The sequence below is a fragment of the Phyllobates terribilis genome, unplaced genomic scaffold, assembly GCF_046119375.1.
Source record: "Phyllobates terribilis strain yellow unplaced genomic scaffold, ASM4611937v1 Scaffold_2__4_contigs__length_985480577, whole genome shotgun sequence".
Lineage (NCBI taxonomy): Eukaryota > Metazoa > Chordata > Amphibia > Anura > Dendrobatidae > Phyllobates > Phyllobates terribilis.
The window spans coordinates 450,573,431-450,594,519 of record NW_027362762.1 but is presented as its reverse complement, the minus strand read 5'-3'; the positions used below and the strand labels follow the sequence as shown (position 1 = coordinate 450,594,519).

The window sequence follows — 21,089 nt, the reverse complement described above, 5'->3', positions numbered from 1 at the left end:
GCCTCTACCCTGTGCCAGTCATTGCACTGGTTACCTATCCGCTACCGAGTTCAATATAAACTGATCACTCTCATCCACAAAGCGCTCCACGCTTCAGCCCCGCTCTACATCTCCACCCTCGTCACAGTCTACCACCCTACCCGTGTCCTCCCCGTTCTGCTAATGACCTAAGATTAACATCCTCAATAATTCGAACCTCCCATTCCTGTCTCCAAGACTTGTGAGCTGCTCCAATTCTTTGGAACGCACTCCCCAGGACATTTCGATTAGTCCCTAATACCCACAGTCTTAAGCATGTCCTTAAAAACGTATTTCTTTAGATTGGCCTATCAGCTCAACATACTTGTCTAACTATCCCTGTTTTGCCCATATAAAATTTTCTTCAAAACCAGGACCCTCGTATCATCTGTTCACACACCCTACATGCACTTAATAGCCCTCTGTATCCATACACATACTGGCTGGTGACCATTTCATGCAGCATTACGTGAACACCCTATTTATTATATTGATGGCTGGACTGCACAATACAAGCAATTGTTACCATCCACCTTTTGTGTCCCCCCTATTTTCTCATAGACTGTAAGCTTGCGAGCAGGACCCTCACTCCTCTTGGTATCTGTTGGTTTATTTGATTGTTATTCTGTAATGTCTTTTATTTAAAGTGCTGCAGAATATGTTGGCGCTATAGAAATAAAATTATTATTAAAGTTGCGTATCATAATAAGAGGATTTTTATTGCGTAAATGCTAAATGAAGGCTAATGTAACCTACGGTTGGATCTTGTGAATTTGTGTTTTATGTGATTCAGAAAATTGTAGCAATTACTATATGCTTAAAGTAAGCTTGGCAGAGATTTGACATTACTTTCCTGTTACTTTTTTCAGCCCTGTGAAGTTTTCCCCTGGGGATTTCTGGGGACGAGGAACAGCTGCTGGAGTCACCAATGCGCAAGCACCTGCTGATTTCCGAATGGAAACAAGTGGTGTGGAACAAATGGATGTAACAGTAAGCGGAGAAGCCTCAGCACCCTTACCAATCAGACAATCTAATGCGGGGCCATACAAGAAGCAAACTTATCCATTGATCCCTAAACGACCGGAACATCTACGTATGAATCTATGACATTGTAGTGTTTCCTGACACGTTGACTTGTACAGGTGGTGAAACCAACGGACATACACCTAACTGAAAGCAAAACAAAAATATATAGGTTTTGGGTTCTTTTTCAACTTCCTATGAGTGGGAAAGTGAAATGTAGTCTTGCTTACTGCATGGATCAGTTTGGCAAGATTAAGGCGCGAACGTTTAATTTTAAAGATATAATTTATATATATATATGCTCAAATATATATATATTTCAATCAGTGGTGCAAAAAAAAAGCAGAATAGGAAACTGCAATCAGAAATAGAGACAATGTATTAAGCTCCCAGCATACTCTTTCAATGCCATAGTTGAAAAATGAACATATTTTCTCAAGGATTTCACCTTACTTTACACGTTTACATTTTTTTTAAATATCACCATAAGATGAGCTTAATGGATGGAAAATGTGATTCTGCAAGGACAATAAGTCGTATTTCAAGTAACAGAAAATGTGTTGTCTTAAAAGCTAAAATGTGTTTTGCACAGAATGATTGAACATGTTGTAGGAGTTTCTTGAACCAAAACAAAGTTGCCATGCATAATATTGAACTTCCCTAATGCCATGTTGGATAGAGCTAGTTCTTCTCAGAAACCATTGGCAGTCTTCCATTGAGTTTTGGGAAATAGATGCATTGGGGTGACTTCTGCATCAGTGTGTGATTACTTGCAATTGTGACGAGTTGCTTTGCGATTCAGCAAGAGAAAATGAGTATTGACGGCCTCAATCGAATCCAAGACACATGTGAACCTTGACACTGGAGTGTTCCATACTACCAGTAATGTATTCCTTTTGCTAATTTATCTTTTCCTTTTTCTCTTCCTCCATATTAAGCTTTCTCTGCTGTTAGAAGAACTTGAAATGCTGGGGCTTTCCGATTGTAAAAGTATTATATGGCCTTTCTACTTGTGTCTTCCATAGATGGGGAATACTTTCCCTTGACCTAGGGAATGTTATCACACTGCTGGCCTTGGATTATGTATGAATGGTTTAACTCTTTGGCTTATAGGTACAAAGAAATAAAGGTAACTTTACCTTAACTGCCTTAACAAAGCAATTTTGTGAACATCTCTGAGAAGGTAAATCATGATCACTTTTGTATTGGAAACTTAATGGCATCACATAAGTGTTTTACTTAACTACTTGTATTCATGTAATAAAGTACATTAAGACTGGAGTATGGTAGCATCATCCGAACCTGCCACACACAACCTTCAACCCATAGTTGAGCCTAGGAAACAAGCCATACCAATGTTTATGTATCGATGTCACTGATTGAATAAAGAAAGCATCCATTCGGTGCAATTGGCATTGTAGCTATTGCTATTTGTTTCATGTATGATGCCCAACCTACCACACCCCTAACCATGTCAAAAAGTGGCACTGTACCACAGCTTATATAAAATCACTTGTTGGAGACCAGCCAATCATCTGTACGTTTTCATTTTCAATGCACATAATGAACTGTGTATTATGTGGGCCCATACCAGTGAAGGTACAGTTTAGTAGCTAGCAAGCACAAGTGGGAGCCATTGCTGCACCCAAAAAATGGACAAATATGTACATTAAACTGTAAAGGACTGCTTTGCGGTATACAGCTGAAGCACTTATGGGTTAATTTGTATTTGACTTATTTCACACATAATTTCCTGTAGCGTTTAGTGTGCTCTAATAAGACATTCTGAAATTCTTGAAAGTGTTCAGTATGGGTTGTAATTTAGACCAATTCCTATATTACTGTGTTAAGCAAATAAAGAAAATGTAGGTTTGCGCCTTACGTTGACAATGATTGAGAAGGCTGCTTTTATGCCAAACTTTTAAGAGCTTTAGTTTATATTTCATCAGATATTTTAAATACTTACAAAATGTTTGCTAGCACAATAGTCAAGGAAAACTCCACCCAAAACCCAGGGGTCGGTTTAGTCAGTTGAACTCTCTTGGGGTCACTCTACGCTGTTTTACCACCGATAGTTCATCAATGGTTTAAACATTTGTTACAATCTTCTTCTGGAGATTTCTGTCAATAAAGATTCATATTCTATAGGCAAATCCAATCCTAGTGCCATGTATATTGTAGATTTTGAAAGAGTGTTATTTACGGATATCACTAACAATTGGTTTACTGTTTTTCTGAATGTAGACTAGAGATGAGCGAATCGATTCGCAAGACACCGGTTGAGCAGTTGGGTCAATATTGCATGACCGTTTGACTGGAACCCTGTGAACCACCTCATACCTGAAGACGCCTGTGGCTTTTTTTTTTTTGATTAGCCAGTCTGGTAGGAGGCGGCTCGCAGGGCTCCCATCCAGTAGCCACAAATTACTGACTTGACTGCCAGAACAAAGTTCGTTCATCTCTAATGTAGCCTAAATGTTACAATTTCTTGGAAACTTAACGAATCATTAGGGTTATTGCTAAATATATATGGGCCTATACCTGCGGTCACTCTGTAAAATATGGGCATACACATTTTCTGTGTGGGAGAATTTGCGAGTACAATATTGGCAGAAAATCAGATATCAGAATGTTTGCTTTTTGTGTGGAGTTTTCCTTTCATGGAAGCTTTTACAGAATGATTGCTTTTAAAACATTGACTGTGTTTTGTGAAGCAAGCATACTGTTTAATAGCAGAGGTGATGCCTATATTGGAAATAAGTATTGACAGTATACAGTTCCTTAATTGATTTTTATTTATGATTTTTATAAATTTTTGGTTTTTATAACCCGATTTGACTTCTCGTGCTACAAACTGTAAACAGATGTGTGTTTTATCTATTTTCCCTAATAAATTACATATGAATGCCACAAAATGATCAGGTGGGTGAACACTTGTTCTTTGCTTTTTGGTCATTATTTTACTTATGTAGTACATCAATGAAGATGAAATCCACCATCTTCAGTCTTTTCTTTAAAGGTTAGATTATCCAATACATAATTGCTAGTCACTGTGGGTGGCAATTGTACATCTACACACACTTCTATAGGGTATTCCCATCTTGGATATTTAAATGGCCACAGATGTTTCAATAAACCACAGCTCATCTTACAGCCAGTGAATTGACTAAATTGTAAAGTAGCTGATTTGTCCAAAATGATGATTTTAGCAAAAAAATTCCCTCCAAAGCACTTGGTGTCTCCCTTGTCAAATGTAATCTGTGTAGCAGTAAAGATGGTGAGACATTTACAGGAAGTGGGGGCGAGCCTTTCTCTCTGCTCCTGCTCTCCTGTCTGACAGAACCAAGAGGCAGCCTTGCAGCTAGGGGGAACACAAGCCATCTGACAATTGTAGGTGTGCTATGCATGCTGGGATGCGGATTCATAGGAAATCTCCACTCAAATAATCAAGATACGGACAATGGGAATTGGACAGTTTGTGAACATATTTTATGGCTCTTTGCACCAAAAGTAGGTTTAGGCTATGTGCACACGGTGCGGTTTTTTTTGTGCATTTTGATGCGGTAAATCCGCTCTGAATTGGCGCCAAAAACGCATTGCAAACCTTATCCCAGCATTTCCTATGAGTTTTTGCAAGATCTGTGCACATGATCAGGATTTTTCCTTACAGAATTTCATGTGCGGAAAAAGATGCAGCATGTCTATTCTTTGTGCGTTTTTGCTATACAATGCTTTGGAAAAAACGCATGGCAAATCCACAGGCAAAAACGCAAAAAAAGCCCCCATCAAACACGTGGAATTTCCGCAGCGTTTTTTGCTGCCAAGAGATGCAGAAACGCTGCAGAAACTTCTGCAGACAAATTCTGAACGTGCACACATAACCTTAAAGGGTTATTTAACAAATTTGATCTAAAGCAAATCTGTCAACTTGAGAAATGCTATTTATCTGCCGCAATAGGATTAATCTGCAGGTAAATGTCTAAACCTTTTTTGGCTGGCTTACTGGAAAAGCGGCAACAGGTAGAAAATTGTTTTATTGTAATTGCTCCCAGCACTTTGACAGCGTGTGTGCGCAGTGCAGGCTGCCAATTGGTGCGCCAGCGAGTGATTATAGTCTCCTGCCCGCAGTAAGCTGGCTACACAGGGTTTAAATGCCATTTACATGCATATTAACTCCTATGACTGGTTCTTTAACAAATGTGTTGGGCCATGATTTTAATTATATCTAAGTATTACAGGTTCTTATTCCGCCTTCTTCAAGCTTCACAGTGCTCTTGTCCACATAATGGAGGGTATGTACCAGACCTGTCCGTTGGCATACTCCGAATGAAACACTTTACTTGGGAAGCTGTTTTCCAATGGACAGGTCTGGTCACCTGCCCTTCCATTTTGAAGATAGTGTAGCCTTCTACAAAGACTGCTCTGTGCTCCTAACAAGAACAGGAGGAGAACTAGTTTAGCGGAGCAGACCTAGCCTAGCGTAAAATTGCCAAGTAGCAACATCTTCTTCGAATTGTGCAAAAAATTGTGACATTTCAAGGCGTTTTTACCGGAACTAGTGAAAATACCTTGATAAATTGGGCCCATTGTGTCCAAAGATGATGCCATTAAAAATGCAACAAGTCTGGTAAAAAAACAAAAAAATTAAAATAACTGCCCTTATTTTACTATGTTGGCTCTCAAAAGATAGGAGCCTCACCTGTGAATGCACCAGGTGCCACACGAGCTGCAAGGATTGCAATGACTACTTGGGAAATCGGGACAAGTTCAATGACTCTTCAGAGAATTCTCAGCATTTTTTTACCTTTATTCCTTAATGCTTCAAGGGAAATTCTAGACAGGAATATTTTTAAATGCCCACTTTCACACAGCAGTATTTTGTACTTGTCAGCAAATACTAGGGAGTCTAGCACAATAATGACTAAAATACAGATGTGTGCAAATAGCTTAAACCTGTTTCCACGCTGTGTTACACTTATCGAATGCTATCGTGTATGTCTGGTTCCCTGGTACCGAAAAAAATCACTTTGGGCTGTCTCACAATCTATATTGTTATTTTTTTTTCTTCCAAAGCTCATCCTCTCAGAACAGAGTTCTTTTCTATTTACTCTTAACTTTAGTTTGGAGGTCATCGGACTAAGAGAATCTGTTGGTAGGTTTTTGCTATGTAATCTGAGAGCACCATGATGTAAGAGACCCTGGTTCCAGTGATGTTACTTACTGGGCTGTGGTTTGCTGTTTCAATACAATAAGTCTTTTATCAGCAGGAGATTATCACTACAGGGCAAGTTACCCTCCTAGTGACAGCTTATAATTAGTGGTATGGATAGTGATACAAAGTTCAACATTCTTAGCTCTGCTAGAATCACAGCTTTCTCTTAGAATCATAGAATGGTAGAGTTGGAAGGGACCTCCTGGGTCATCTGGTCCAACCCCCTGCTCAAAGCAGGATTCACTAGATCATCTCAGACAGATGTCTGTCCAGCTTCTGTTTGAAGACGTCCATTGAAGGGGAACTTGCCACCTCTCGTGGCAGCCTGTTCCACTCATTAATCACCCTAACTGTCAAAAAGTTTTTTCTAATATCTAATGTGTCTCCTCCCATTTAGTTTCATCCCATTGCTTCTAGTCTTTCCTTGTGCAAATGAGAATAAAGATGATCCTTCTACAATGTGACAGCCCTTGACCTATTTGTAGACAGCTATTAAGTCTCCTCTAAGTCTTCTTTTTTGCAAGCTAAACATTCCCAAATCCTTCAACCGTTCCTCACAGGACATGGTTTGCAGACCAGTCACCATTCTGGTCGCTCTTCTCTGAACTTGCTCCAGTTTGTCTATGTCTTTTTTAAAATGTGGTGCCCAAAACTGTACACAGTATTCCAGATGAGGTCTGACCAAAGAGGAGTAAAGACCGATAATGACTTCACGTGATCTAGACTGTATGCTTCTGTTAATACATCCCAGAATTGTATTTGCCTTTTTTGCTGCTGCATCACACTGTTGACTCATGTTCAGTCTATGATCTATTAGTATACCTAAGTCTTTTTCACATGTACTGTTGCTTAGCTCTATTCCTCCCATTCTGTATATGCTTTTTTCATTTTTATTGCCCAGATGTAGTACTTTGCATTTTTCCCTGTTAAAAACCATTCTGTTGGTTGCTGCCCACTGCTCCAGTTTATTTAGGTCTTTTTGAATCCTCTCTCTCTCTTCTCTAGTATTCGCTATCCCTCCTAGCTTTGTGTCATCAGCAATAGTTCTTCTGCAGTTCTATCACAACTGCTGTACCCAGTAAACTAAGTGATACATTTGCTGGAATCAGGGTCTCCGTACCGACATCCTGCTCCTGTTAGAATACATAGGCTACTCATTACTTCATAATTTTCAGGCACATTCAAGCAGGACCCATCTATCTTTCCTCTTAGTTTTATTAAATACTTTTTCCAATACATCATTTGGATAACCTTTTTGACACCGGAATCATGGGTGGGGCCTGCTGCCACCAGAAGGTTGACACTAAAAACTTAATTCAGCTCTATCTTTGCAGGTTGTGAGAAAGCGGTAAGAGAAGCCAGAGGGATTGCTAGTTATCGTTATATTTACATGTTCAGCAAACATCCACAGCTAACAATTCTAAAAGAAAGTAGTTGGATAAGCCAAAGCACAAAAGGAAAAAAACACACAAAAAAACCCACATGCAACAGGACAACCAGGATCAGAGCTGTGTACTCCAAAGAGATTATACAAGAATAATACCTTCCAAAAGATCGGCTGCAGGGAGAATTCCCTGAGCAGTTTGAAGGGAGGAGACTAGAAAATTCTATGTCTGTAAGATCCCACAGGTCCAGCAGGAGCTGGAAGACTCGTACCGAATGGGCGACACTCTGAAGAAAGGTTTTGATTTGAGGTCTGGAATCTGTCATTTCAGTAGGACACCTATTTTTCAGAAGAATGTCAATTCTAGACTGATCAGCTCGTTGGAGAAGTACTTCGGATGCTCTTGACTCTTAAAGGAGATGGCCTCCACAGTGGGAGAGGGGATTGCTTCTTTAGGGGTACAGACAGACAGCTGTATTTCTCATGCGAGGATCGCATCGCAGTGCACAGACTGGCCCAGGACCTCTCCTGACCTGAGCGTGACTTATTTCTATGCAGATGTCACACTCAGATCAGGAGAGCCAACAGTCAGTCCGAGGATGACGGTCTGTCTGCCCCCTTAACAAGTAAGGACTTGTTGACCGACTGCACTTAACGGTTGACCATATATGTCGGAAAAAAAAAAAACACTCCAGAGTCTTACAGGTTTGCTTCACCTTTAGGTTTATGAAAATATTCTAGACCCAATAATCATACCGCTATTGTAATTCTTATTCATTAAATGCAACGTTTTGGGTCTGGAGACCGTTTATCAAATGGGGTGTGTTTAGAAGCGATAAGGAGCCTGTTTGGAAAGTGCCAAGCGTAGTGCCCCTTTTCTTATACACCTGACATTAATAAGATTATCTAAACACAGGAAAAAAAATTTAACACATCCAATTATGGAACTTATTATTCCAAGATCTGTTGATTAAAATGAACTTTGTTCATGGGAAAATTCCCTTAAGGGTATGTTCACACTGAATATTGGTTAACCCCTTAAGGACCCTGGGATTTTCCGTTTTTGCATTTTCATTTTTTGCTCCCCTTGTTCCCAGAGCCATAGCCTTTTTATTTTTTGGTTAATATGGCCATGTGGGGGCTTATTTTTTGAGGAATGAGTTGTACTTTTGAACAACATTACTGGTTTTACCATATCATGTACGGGAAAACGGGCAAAAAATTCCAAGTGGTGAAATTGCAAAAAAAAAGTGCAATACCACAGATGTGTTTTTTTTTTTTTTTTTTTTTTTTTTTTTTTTTTTTTTTTTTTTAAACCACGTTCACTGAATGCTAAAACTGACCTGCCATTATTATTCTCCAGGTCATTACGAGTTCGTAGATACCAAAGACGTACAGGTTCTTTTTTATTTAAGTGGTGAAAAAAAATTCCAAAGTTTGCTTAAAAAAAAAAAAAAAAAAGCGCCTTTTTCCAAGAGCTGAAGTTTTTATTGATACCATTTTGGGGTAGATACGATGTTTTGATCGCCCGTTATTGCATTTTATTGCAATGGTGCGGCGACCAAAAAACGTAATTCTGGCATTTAGATTTTTTTTCTCGTTACGCCGTTTACCGATCGGATTAATTCTTTTTTTATATTGTTAGATCAGGCGATTCTGAATGCGGCGATACCAGATATGTGGTTTTTTTTTTAATAATTTTATTTTGAATGGGGCGAAAGGGGGGTGATTTAAACTTTTTTAAAAACATTTTTTTTTCAATTTTTGCATGCTTCTATAGTCTCCATAGAAGACTAGAAGCAGCACTTGTCTGATCACCTCTGCATGATGAGCAGATCACCTCTATGTAGCAGAAATGCTCCTGTGCTATGAGCGCCGACCACTAGGTGGCGCTCATAGCGATCAGCACATAACAACCACTGGGGTCTTCTGCAGACCCAGGGTTGTCATGCCCACCCACCAGTGACCCGCGATCACGTGATGGGGTCATCGATGGGCTGGGTAAGTTACGCGCTTCTGGCGCGGCGATGTTAAATGCTGCTGTCAGAGATTGACAGCGGCATTTAACATGTCAACAGCCGCGGGTGGATCGCGATTCCACCCGTGACTGTTGCAGGCACATGTCGGCTGTAAGAATCAGCTGACGTGCCCGGTTCAGTGTGGGCTCACCGCCAGAGCCCGCGCTGAACAAGGGTTGACAGCCTGGTGCGTACTAAAATGCCCCAGGCTGTAAAGGGGTTAAAACAACATATGCACAAAAAAAATGCTTCAAAATTTTTTTGGGTGGTGTATTTTTTTTTTTCTACTTCAGTTATGCCAAGTTTCTTTCTCCAATTTTTTTTTTCCTCCTGTCATTCTAGGAGTGATAACTTTTTTTATTTTTCCGTCATATGTGTTAGTTGTATGAAAAAGTTTGGGCACCCCTATTAATCTTAAGCTTAAGGTTTTATAAAAATTGGTGTTTTTGCAACAGCTATTTCAGTTTGATATATGTAATAACTGTTGGACACAGTAATGTTTCTGCCTTGAAATGAGGTTTATTGTACTAACAGAAAATGTGCAATCTGCATTCAAACAAAATTTGACAGGTGCATAAGTATGGGCACCTCACCAGAAAAGTGACATTAATATTTAGTAGATCCTCCTTTTGCAAAAATAACAGCCTCTAGTCGCTTCCTGTAGCTTTTAATGATTTCCTGGATCCTGGATGAAGGTATTTTTGACCATTCCTCTTTACAAAACAATTTCAGTTCAGTTAAGTTTGATGGTCGCCAAGCATGGACAGCCCTCTTCAAATAATCCCACAGATGTTCAATGATATTCAGGTCTGGGGACTGGGATGGCCATTCCAGAACATTGTAATTGTTCCTCTGCATGAATGCCTGAGTAGATTTGGAGCAGTGTTTTGGATCATTGTCTTACTGAAAGATCCATCCCCTGCGTAACTTCAACTTTATCACTGATTCTTGAACATTATTGTCAAGAATCTGCTGATACTGAGTGGAATCCATGCGTCCCTCAACTTTAACAAGATTCCCGGTGCCGGCATTGGCCACACCCCCCCAAAGCATGATGGAACCTCCACCAAATTTTACTGTGGGTAGCAAGTGTTTTTCTTGGAATGCTGTGTTTTTTTGCCGCTATGCATAATGCCTTTTTGTATGACCAAACAACTCAATCTTTGTTTCATCAGTCCACAGGACCTTCTTCCAAAAAGAAATTGGCTTCCCCAAATGTGCTTTTGCATACCTCAGCCGACTCTGTTTGTGGCGTGCTTGCAGAAACGGCTTCTTTCGCATCACTCTCCCATACAGCTTCTCCTTGTGCAAAGTGCATTGTATAGTTGACCGATGCACAGTGACACCATCTGCAGCAAGTTGATGCTGCAGCTCTCTGGAGGTGGTCTGAGGATTGTCCTTGACTAATCTCACCATTCTTCTTCTCTGCCTTTCTGATGTTTTTCTTGGCCTGCCACTTCTGGCCTTAACAAGAACTGTCCCTGTGTTCTTCCATTTCCTTACTATGTCCCTCACAGTGGAAACTGAAAGGTTAAATCTCTGAGACAGCTTTTTGTATCCTTCCCCTGAACAACTATGTTGAATAATCTTTGTTTTCAGATCATTTGACAGTTGTTTTGAGGAGCCCATGATGCCACTCTTCAGAGGAGATTCAAACAGGAGAACAACTTGCAAGTGGCCACTTTAAGTAGCTTTTCTCATGATTGCATACACCTGGCTATGAAGTTCAAAGCTCAATGAGGTTACAAAACCAAAAAAAGTGCTTTAGTAAGTCAGTAAAAAGTAGGTAGGAGTATTTAAAACAAGAAAATGATAAGGGTGCCCATACTTATGCACCTGTCAAATTTTGTTTGAATGCAGATTGCACATTTTCTGTTAGTACAATAAACCTCATTTCAAGGCAGAAACATTACTGTGTCCAACAGTTATTACATATATCAAACTGAAATAGCTGTTGCAAAAACACCAACATTAAGATTAATAGGGGTGCCCAAACGTTTTCATATAACTGTATGTTTTTTGCAGAATACGTTGTAGTTTTGAATGACACCATTTATTTTAACATTCAATGTCCTCGAAAATAGAAAAAAAATCCAAGTGCTGTGGAATTGTGAAAAAAGCAATTCAGTCATGGGTTTTGTTTTTATGGCGTTTTATCTGAGGTGAAATTGACCCTCAAGTCAGTATGATTATAGAGATGCTAAAAAGGAAAAATACTTTTCTCTATCGCTTCATTGGGGGACACAGGAAACCATGGGCCTCCGTAGCAGCGCCAGCCGCGGCCTCTCTCATCCAGCCGGGCCTCTGTCACAACGGCTCTGAGCACTGCTTCAACCGTTAGCCCATGTGCAACAAACACCAGGGTCCCCCACACAGGATAAGGTAGGCCCTGTGCTGGCCGTCGGCTCCTCAGGCCCAGGCGCCCCCATCGTCTATATATATATATAATTGTGTGCAGGTGCTGGTAGGTGGGCCTGGATATTACCTGTTGCGAGGGATAGACAACCAACCACAGGTTGACAATATTGGAAAAGTCCAATTTTTAAAATGAAAAATGCTTAAAATATCCTGTGCTGGTAACGTTTTAGGCCGTATAAAAGAAGAGGGAGGGTTCCAGGTCCTACTGCGTTGACACAAGGCGCCTACTCAAGGTCCTTCCCGCCCTCCACAGACCGCCGACGGAGGACACTAAGCGCAAGGGAGAACAGCTGGTCTCTGGCCGGGACCCTGTCACACTCCCTGCGAGACTCCCCTCTATACCCTACCGCCCCCCCTTCTTCTCCCCCTGCTGCCAGCTGAGACTTGGGGAGCACCTACAGCTAGACGCCAACGAGCCCCTGTCAGTCCTGACAGACAACCAACTGTAAGTAACAGAGCTCTGCTCCCACGGTGACATCCAACATCCAAGACTGCACCATCGTGTGCACCTTTTTGCACACACACCAGACTGCACATCTTCCCTGATCACCACGAAAGAGTTCAAGAGGAACAAACAGATCCTCAGTGTATTAACCTAGAGCACATACACTGCTTCCCCACTGCTACCCACACTACCAGTGTGTCCAAGGAGCCAGCAGATTCTCAGTGCTCTTATCTAACAGGTAACATTAATCATCTTACCTGTATTGTGCATGCCCTCCCCCTACCAATTTGGATCCATAGTTGCATTTTTACTTACATTTAATTCAATAGCATCCTTCAAGCCTTTTGATACAAAAACAGCAGTCCATCACCCAGCAATGGACAGCATCAATCAAGAGCCTAGTTACTAGCACGTGCTACCTTGGAACCTACAGTCATGGCCAAAAGAATTGAGAATGAGACAAATAGTAATTTTTCCAAAGTTTACTGCTTCATTTTTTGTAATGGCAATTTGCATATACTCCTGAATGTCAAAGAGTGATCAGCTTAACAGCAATTACTGTACTTGCAAAGTCAATATTTGCCCAGAAAATTAACTTTAACCCCCAAAACACATTTCAACATCATTGCAGTCCTGCCTTAAAAGGAGCAGCTAACATCGTTTTAGTGATTGATCCATTAACACAGGTGTGGGTGTTGATGAGGACAGGGCTGGCGATCAATCAGTCATGATTAAGTAAGAATGACATCATTGGACACTTTAAAATGAGGCTGGTTCTTGGTATCATTGTTTCCCTTCAGTTAACCATGGTTATCTCTAAAGAAACAACGTGCAGCCATCATTGCACTGCACAAAAATGGCCTAACAGGGAAGAGTATCGCAGCTACAAAGATTGCACCTCAGTCAACAATCTATCGCATCATCAAGAACTTCAAGGAGAGAGCTTCCATTGTTGTCAAAAAGGCTCCAGGGCGCCCAAGAAAGACCAGCAAGCGCCAGGACCGTATCTTAAAACTGTTTCAGCTGCGGGATCGGACTACCAGCAGTGCTGAGCTTGTTCTGGAATGGCAGCAGGCTGGTGTGAGTGCTTCTGCACGCACTGTGAGGCAGAGACTCTTTGAGCAAGGGCTGGTTTCAGGGAGGGCAGCAAAGAAGCCACTTCTCTCCAGAAAAAACATCAGGGACCGACTGATATTCTGCAAAAGGTACAGGGAGTGGACTGCTGAGGACTGGGGCAAAGTCATTTTCTCTGATGAATCCCCTTTTCGATTGTTTGGGACATCTGGAAAACAGCTTATTCGGAGAAGAAGAGGTGAGCGCTACCACCAGTCTTGTCTCATGCCAACTGTAAAGCATCCTGAAACCATTCATGTGTGGGGTGGCTTCTCAGCCAAGGGAATCGGCTCACTCACAGTCTTGCCTAAAAACACAGCCATGAATAAAGAATGGTACCAGAATGTCCTCCAAGAGCAACTTCTCCCAACCGTCCAAGAGCAGTTTGGCACCCAACAATGCCTTTTCCAGCATGATGGAGCACCTTGCCATAAAGCAAAGGTGATAACTAAATGGCTCATGGAACAAAACATAGAGATTTTGGGTCCATGGCCTGGAAACTCCCCAGATCTTAATCCCATTGAGAACTTGTGGTCAATCATCAAGAGACGGGTGGACAAACAAAAACCAACAAATTCTGGCAAAATGCAAGCATTGATTATGCAAGAATGGACTGCTATCAGTCAGGATTTGGTCCAAAAGTTGATTGAGAGCATGCCAGGGAGAATTACAGAGGTCTTGAAGAAGAAGGGGCAACACTGCAAATATTGACTTGCAGCATTAACTCATTCTAACTGTCAATATAACCTATTGGTACTCATAATATGATTGCAATTATATTTCTGTATGTGATATAAACATCAGACAAACACTAATAAAAACCAGAGGCCAGCAGATCATGTGAAAATATAATTTTGGTGTCATTCTCAAAACTTTTGGCCATGACTGTACACAGAACCTCCTACAGGTAAATACGTATTTTCTTAGCTGTGCCCCCCCATACCCCATGCACGTATAAACACCACTTTACTATTCGCCAACAGCAGCAAGTAGCCTCAGGCACTGCGATTCACAATAGCTGTCCATTGCCCGGAACCGGACAACAATCAAGACTGTAGATACCATCAAGTGCAGCCCAGTAATCTACACAGAGTCCCCTTCCTTTACGGGTAAATACTGCATTTCTTCTTATGTGCCATTTAGACCCTCTCTACTGTGTTACTGGTATAACTAACAATACTCTATATCCACTAGCAGTACTTTCTAATCCCGCTGCCTAAACAAGGAACGATCATCACCCCAAGCACAAGCCATCCACACTTGGAAATCTAACCATACCGACAACAGGTAAATCACGTCTTCCACCAGGGAGATCAGCCACTCCAACCATATGGGGAACAATCTAGTAATTAACCCCTCCTTTCCCCCTCTCTCACCCCCCCCTTTTTTTTTACACCCAGGAACCATCCAGACTACAACCCCTCTAAAACTGGCCTAGAAACCCATGAGGCTACAAGTACCAGGAATCCACACAGAGCCTCTACACCAAAAGAACCACCATCAATCCCTATTTATTATTTTAATATTTTAAGCTTCAATGTGATTTAACGTTATTTTTACGTGAGATCTACTATCCTAAATAAAAACCTTTTTTATCATCCTCTCCTATTGTTCATATCTTGCCCCTAAAAGAACCCTCCCCCTTCTTTTATACGGCCTAAACGTTACCAGCGCAGGATATTTTAAGCATTTTTCAATATATATATATATATATATATATATATATATATATATATATATATATATATATATATAGAAAAAATATAAAGAGGCAGCACTCCAAGAAATTTTGGAAAAAAAGGCTTGAGAAAGGTTCTGTGAACCGAAACGTCGCCTTTGGGCTCATTAAAGTCCATTTCTCAAGCCTTTTTTTCAAAAATTTCTTGGAGTGCTGCCTCTTTATATTTTTTCTATTGACATGCAGCAGTTTGGACAGACTGTTTGGAGGCTTGGCACCAACTAGTGAGTGATATGAAATGGTGCTGTCTTTCATATATATATAATTTATATTTATATATATATATATATATATATATATTTTATATTATTGAAAAAAAACTGTACATTTTATTCCACAACCATAGCTTGTGGAACATTTCACTCCTAAGCCATAGAGTTGGTAGAACATTTCTTTCCTAACAATATTTTGTAGGACCCCTCTTCCCAACCATAGAGTTTGTGGAACCGTCCACTCCAAAACCATAGAAGGACATCTCATCCCAAGACCATAGAGTTTGTAGGGCACTTCATCCCAAAACCATACTTTGGGTGACACTTCATCCCAAAACCATAGCCTGGGGGGCTCTTCATCCCGGAACCATAGTTTGTTGGGCACTTCATCCCAAAACCATAAAGTTTGTGGGGCATTTTCATCCCAAAACAATTGAGTCGGTGGGGCATTTTCACTACAAAAATATAGTCTGTGAAAACCACACAGTTTGGGGGTCATCCCAAATCTGTACAGATTGTGCGGCAGCCCATACCTAAACCTTCAAGGTTCTTACAAAATTAGGGTACTATATCTATGCCCATAGGTCAGCAGGAATCTCCGTCCATCAAGTGCTAGAAGCACATGGTTTCCTGTGTCCCCCAATGAAGGCTCAGAGAAAAGGATTTTACAGTGAGTACCAAAAATCTTATCAGTTCTCCTGAAGTGTACTATAGCCCTGGGATCTTTCAATGGAGGTAGGGATGCACAGAAGGAAAAAATCCCAGCTGTAGGATGGGCGAGGAGCAATAGAAAAAAAATACAATAATTCCAAAAGAAAGTGTTAAATGTTTTTTTTTTTTTAATATTTATTTAACACTTTCTTTTGGGATTACTAGATTTGTTTTCTATAGCTCTTATAATTATAGAGATACAAAACTTGCATAGAGTGCTTGTTTGTTCATTTAAGTGTAAAAGAATTCAGAAGTTTGTAAAAAAATAAATAAATTTGGTTTGTGTAGCTATTTTCTGAGATCTATAACATTTTTCTATTGAGCTGTGTAAAGGCTTGTTTTTTGCATGGCGAGCTGTTTTATTCATACCAATTTGTGATGCGACATTTTCAGTTTTTTGTTTTAGGGAGGAGTGTTGTCTGAAAAACTAATTGTACTATTTTGATTTTTTTTTCTCATTATGATGTTTATCGATCTGGTTAACTCATTTTATATTTTGATAAATACTGCTGTGCAGCTGACAGTGGCATTTCAGCGCCGGCGGGGGGTACACTATTCTAACAGCACATCAGTGCGCATGTGACGCGTTCGTGGGTTGCCATGATGACCAGGGTTCTGCTAAAAATGTAAAAAGAGAAAACACAGTAGTTTGACAATAAATGGCTTCACCCACCCAATACCCATGAGTGGAGAAAAAGTTTTTTTTGTTATTCATATTCTCTGAAACAAGGCCGAGAAAGGAAAACTTCTGCAGGGGTATGTAAACCTTTGCGCACAACTGTAGCTACTGTGATTTATGCTATGCACAGTAGTACTGTAGTATTGCTGTGTCTAGTACAAGCAATTTGAAGATTGTAGGTTCAAGTTCCCTAAGGGGACTAACACAACAATGGGAAAAGAATAAGTTTTTAAAGGTATGAAAAAAATATGAAAGTTCAAATCACTACCTTTTTCTCCCATTAAAAAAAAACCCCAAAACATGTATTGTTTCGTCTTTAAAAGTCCGATCAAAATATGAAATTAATTATGATCTGTAAAAGACAAGAGAAATTAAACTACTAGAATTGTGGGTTTTTGCGGTAGCTGCAACACACACAAAAAAATGCAGTATAAATTGATCAAAACATCGTATCAATAAAAATGTTGTTTCAGGGGGGGCAAAAAACAAACCCTGATACAGCCCTATCAACTGAACTAGAGAATCATATTGCCAGATAATTTTTTTATCATGTAGAACACAGTCAAAAAAACAAAAACAATTGTGGAGTTTCGCTTTCTTACAACTTTGCTGGACTTGGAATATTTTTCCCCTCTTTCCAGTACTTCAGATGATAAAATGAATGGTGTAATTTCAAAGTACAACTCATCCTGTAAAAAAACAAACAAGCCATCTATGGCTATGTCAATGAAAAAATAAAGTTATTACTCTTGGAAAAAGGAGAGAAAACAAAAAACACAAAATAACTGTGATGCAAAAGGTGCTAAGGTCTATGTTTGGGTTGCAATTTCTGGAACAACTGTGAGTCTTCTGCCCTAAACTAAAAGTCTTATTGGTATATATCAACCTGTTTGTTTAGCTCAAGAGACCTGCGGTAGGGCCAGGAATTACGGCCCAAATACATACCGTAAAATACGGTAGATAGTGTGTAGTAAGGGTGCTTTCACATAGCGTTCTGTGTCCCCGTCGGGGCATACGTCCTAAAATTCACCACAAAACGGGGTCCGGACGTATGCTCTGACAGGGCCATAGATGGCAATGGTAAATGCAGAGCGAACGCGCGCTCTGCCGTGCACTTTTTTCAGGAGTGTACGCCCACAGGAGGCGGGCACTCAGACGCAGCAGCCTACATTGGAGTGCCCGTCTCCTGTGGGCGTACACTCCCGAAAAAAGTGCACGGCATAGTGCGCGTTCACTCTGCGTTCACCATTGTGGTCTATGGCCCTGTCAGGTCATACGTCCGGACCCCGTTTTGCGGGGAATTTTAGGACGTATGCCCGGATACACTGCCGATTTAGCAAGTTTTCCGACCTACAAAGAATGGAGAGGTCTGTAATTTTTATCATAGGTACACTTCACCTGTGAGAGACAGAATCTAAAAAGAAAATCACATTGTATGATTTTTAAATTAAATTAAATTTTATTGCATGAAATAAGTATTTGATCACCTGTCCATACTCTCAATCTCACTCCAACCTTTCCACCATGGCCAAGTCCAATGAGCTGTCTAAGGACACCAGGAACAAAATTGTAGACCTGCACAAGGCTGGGATGGGGTACAGGACAATTGGCAAGCAGCTTGGTGAGAAGGCAACAACTGTTGGCACAATTATTAGAAAATGGAAGAAACACAAGATTACTGTCAATATTTCTCGATGTGTGGCTCCATGCAAGTTCTTGCATCATTGGGTAAGAATGATTCGGAGAAAGGTCAGGAATCAGCCCAAAACTACACGGGAGAACCTAGTCAATGACCTGAAGAGAGCTGGGACCACAGTCTCAAAAATTACTGCTCGTAACACACTACGCCGTCATGGATTAAAATCCTGCAGGGCACACAAGGTCCCCCTGCTCATGCCAGCACATGTCCAGGCCTGTTTGAAGTTCACCAATGACCATCTGGATGATCCAGAGGAGGCATGGGAGAAGGTCATGTGGTCAGATGAGACCAAAATAGGACTTTTTGGTATCAACTCCACTTGCTGTGTTTGGAGGAAGAAGGATGAGTGCAACCCCAAGAATACTGTCCCAACCGGGAAACATTATACTTTGCTGGTGCTTTTCTGCAAAGGGGACAGGACGACTGCACCTTATTGAAGGGAGGATAGATGGGGTCATGTAACGCAAGATTTTGGCTAACAACCAATAGCCCGAAACACACAGCCAGGGCTACTAAGGAATGTCTCTATAAGAATCATTTCAAGGTCCTGGAGTGGCCTAGCCAGTCTCCAGACCTGAATCCAATAGAAAATCTTTGGAGGGAGCTGAAACTCAATGTTGCCCAGCGACAGCCCCAAAACCTGAAATATCTGGAGAAGATTTGTATGGAGGAGTGGGCCAAAATTCCTGCTGCATTGTGTGCAAACTTGGTCAAGAACTACAAGGAATGTCTAACCTCTAATTGCAAACAAAGGTTTCTGGACCAAATATTAAATTCTGTTTTTCTATTGTATCAAACACTTATTTCATGCAATAAAATGCAAATTAATTATGTAAAAATCATACAATGTGATTTTCTGTTTTTTTTTTTAGATTCCGTCTCTCACAGTTGATAAAAATAAAAAAAAAATGAAAGATTTCTCCATTCTTTGTAGGTGGGAAAACTTGCAAAATCAGCAATGTATCAAATACTTATTTTTCCCACTGTATGTGTACTCAGACTTACACATTCCTTATCTTCGAGATTTTTTTTCTCCTCTTCTTCCAAGAGCTATCATTTTTATTTTTCCAGCGATTTAGTTGTATGACGGTCATGTGCGGATTACATGCATTTTTTTTCAAGATTTTCCACACCTATGCAATTCTAAGGGGAAACTCTGCACATAAAACTAAGTGTACTTGCAAGAGAAATTGCCGTTGCATATTTGAAATACGCACTGCAGTTTACAGAGTCGGTATGAGATTTCTATAAATCCAATCCACTTTTCTGGAACTTAGGGCTATGTGCGCATGATGCGTATTTGAAGCAGAAATTTCCTGAGCGTTTCTGCATCTCCTTGGCAGAAAAAATGCATGCGGATTTAACATGAGCTTTTACATGTGTTTTTTAAGCGTTTTTGTACATCAATGAATGCTTTTTGGAGCTAAATAAAGTTATTTGGTAGGACATTGCTTAAACCCTTGGATTACCATAGAACTGGGGTGAGTATATTGGTTCATTTAAATTATTAAAGAATGGGTCTGTTGTATTTCAAATAAAGTGTTTACACTGTGTCTATGTGTTTATTTAACTCTTTACTTTACTTTAATTAGGTTTGGTCGTGAAAAGGTCTGATTGACACCTTGACATCACCAAACAAAAGAGCTAGGTGTCAGCTAGTCCCATTCGCCCAATCTTCATTAGCATTTCTATTCATGTAATTTATGCGGCTGCTGTGAGCTGCTAATTTTAGCCTGGGAAGGTGCCATTAGGCAAACATGGTCCCTGGCCATAATTAACATCTCACAGCTGGTTTGTTAGCTGCTACGTCCCCGCGATCAGCACTCAGCAGCGCTTTGGACACAGCGTATCTTTGTTGCGTCCAAAACGCTGTGTTCTAATGACGCACTTTTGTTGTCGGTACATGTGAATCCACGGCATATAATGACACTTCAATCGGTCAAAATCTGCAGCGGAGACTGGCGTGTCCGCTACAGAAATTGACACGCTGTGGGTGAGTTTGGGTGCGTGGCCACGGTCAGGAGCCGCTTTGCGTGTTTATACAGCGTCCAGATGTTACAGCATAGTGGATGGGATCTCTAGAAATCCCATGTCCACTATGCGTGCATCAGAGGCTGCAGATCACCGATGGACACTGACATGCAGCGCGTCTTTCAGGACTACAGCATGTCAAATTCTCTTGTGGAGTCGCTAGTGTCTGAAACAGAAATTTGACCACTAGAATGTATTGAATGTGGTAAATATGCATGGTTCAGTGAATATATGTGGATTTACCTGCGTTCTACAGAATGCAACGTTTTGGATGCAGAAAAAATTTGCGTCCAAGGCGCTGCAATGTCTGAATTATGGGCACAGAGCCTAAAATAATAAAAAAAAAATAATGACACGTCATTTTATAACCAGCAGAGGGAAAGCCGAC

The 21,089-nt window shown here is 40.6% G+C and overlaps 1 protein-coding gene across 1 annotated transcript in view; it reads left to right on the top strand.

Annotated features, from left to right (window-relative positions):
• RPS6KB1 (ribosomal protein S6 kinase B1) overlaps positions 1-2,461 on the top strand; it is a 35,216-nt gene extending 32,755 nt beyond the window's left edge. The window contains exon 15 of the mRNA XM_073665517.1: positions 888-2,461. Coding sequence (XP_073521618.1) covers positions 888-1,125 — 238 coding nt within the window. The 3' untranslated portion in view covers positions 1,126-2,461. The remainder of the gene's footprint in view (positions 1-887) is intronic.
• Positions 2,462-21,089: the final 18,628 nt, after the last annotated feature.